General features: G+C 45.8%; 1 protein-coding gene across 1 annotated transcript; it reads left to right on the forward strand.

Moving 5' to 3' along the window:
- Positions 1-773: 773 nt before the first annotated feature.
- LOC113899400 (olfactory receptor 10G3) lies at positions 774-1,715 on the forward strand. Its single transcript, XM_027552771.1, has one exon. The coding sequence runs from the start codon at positions 774-776 to the stop codon at positions 1,713-1,715; it is 942 nt and encodes a 313-aa protein (XP_027408572.1).
- Positions 1,716-1,979: the final 264 nt, after the last annotated feature.

Below are 1,979 nucleotides of genomic sequence, written 5' to 3' on the forward strand. Positions count from 1 at the left end.
AGCCATGCCTCTTGTTTCCTGCTCTCTTCTCTTCCTTTACCACATGCCAAAGCAAAATAATAATATACAAGGAGACTGAAATACATAGGGCCAAGAACCAACCACACCTTTTCTCATATGCTTACAGCCTCATAAGCGTTCTTTTCCTTTAATTGAAAACAACTTAGAGAGTAGACTTGTGTAATACCCAGCACTGTCACACTCAACTAGCCATTTAATCAATCTATTCTATTGTCTCTCCTACAAAGGGAAGAGACATTTCCTGTTTGCATACTCCCCAGTCTATGTAAGTTTATGTCCTGGAAGAGATAAGAATGAACCCGCGGCTTCTGGAAGTTTCTCAACTGGCAGACCATCTAACAAAACAAATATCCTTTCCCACATGTGTTGTTTTCAGTTAACCCTTAATCTTTGACCTAAGTGTTCCAGATGCAAGCACCTACAAGCAAACTCTTTCTGTAAAGATCCAGAGAGTAAATACTTTAGGCTTTGCAGTCCAAACACATCTACTCAACTCTGTCATCATAGCACCAAAGCAGCTACAGACAATACGTAAGTAAATGAGCATGGCTGTGCTCCAAAGACACTATTTACAAAACAGGCCAACCAGTGCCGTAGAACTTCTCCCTATTTGTCATCTCTCCACATGAGAGAAACTTCTCTGCCACTGTGCTGCATTTCTATCATTTCTTTCTCTTATTCCTCCTCACTTCTCTCTTAGTTCCATGATAACTCCTGTTTTGTCCATTCTCTAGGTAACATCTCTGCAGAGGATGGAAAGGATCAATAGCACATTGTTGACTGAGTTCATTCTGACAGGAATTCCCTACCCACCTCAGCTAAGAACGTTTCTCTTTGGGTTCTTCCTGCTGATCTACATCCTGACTCAGCTGGGAAACCTTCTCATTCTAATCACTGTCTGTGTAGACCCACAGCTCCATGCCCGTCCCATGTACATCTTCCTTGGTATTCTCTCCATCATTGACATGGGCATCCCCTCTATCATTGTCCCTCGCCTCATGATGAACTTCACTTTAGGCTTCAAACCTATCCCATATGGTGGCTGTGTCGCTCAACTCTATTTCTATCACTTTCTGGGCTCCACCCAGTGCTTCCTCTACACCTTGATGGCCTACGATCGGTATCTGGCAATATGCCGGCCCCTGCACTACCCCATGCTCATGAATGCTAAGCTGAGTACCTTGCTTGTGGCTGGAGCTTGGGCGGCAGGATCCATGCATGGGGCTCTCCAGGCCATCCTAACCTTCCATCTGCCCTACTGTGGGCCCAACCAGGTAGATTACTTCTTCTGTGACATCCCTGCAGTTCTGAGACTGGCCTGTGCTGATACATCAATCAATGAGCTTGTGACCTTTGTGGACATTGGGGTGGTAGTTGCCAGTTGCTTCTCGCTGATCCTCCTCTCCTACATACAGATTATTCAGGCCATCCTGAGAATCCGCACAGCTGATGGGCGGCGCCGCGCCTTTTCAACCTGTGGAGCCCATGTAACCATGGTAACTGTGTACTATGTGCCGTGTGCCTTCATCTACCTGAGGCCTGAAACCAACAGCCCCCTGGATGGGGCAGCTGCCCTCTTCCCCACAGCCATCACTCCTTTCCTCAACCCCCTCATCTACACTCTGCGGAACCAAGAGGTGAAGCTGGCCCTGAAGAGAATGATAGGCGACCCAGGGACTAAGAGTGAAGTTTGAAAGGATCGGTCCCCCACTGGAGGACCCTTCACATTTACAATTTATTCTAATGTTTAGATTTCAGTGAGTTTTTTTTTCCTTTTTCTCTTGTATGTAGCCATATAACACCAGTACAACAGGATTAAATACAGTTAAAAGTAAAATACTTTGTAGCAGTTCCTCAGTGTCTTTCTTTCAGATAAACAACCTTCAGCTGCTCCAAGAGTGGGGAGTGAGGCTAAGGCTATTAGAAGGTAGCCTGGCACATTCAGACATCCAGAGGAT

This window comes from Bos indicus x Bos taurus, chromosome 10, assembly GCF_003369695.1.
Source record: "Bos indicus x Bos taurus breed Angus x Brahman F1 hybrid chromosome 10, Bos_hybrid_MaternalHap_v2.0, whole genome shotgun sequence".
Taxonomy (NCBI): Eukaryota; Metazoa; Chordata; class Mammalia; order Artiodactyla; family Bovidae; genus Bos; species Bos indicus x Bos taurus.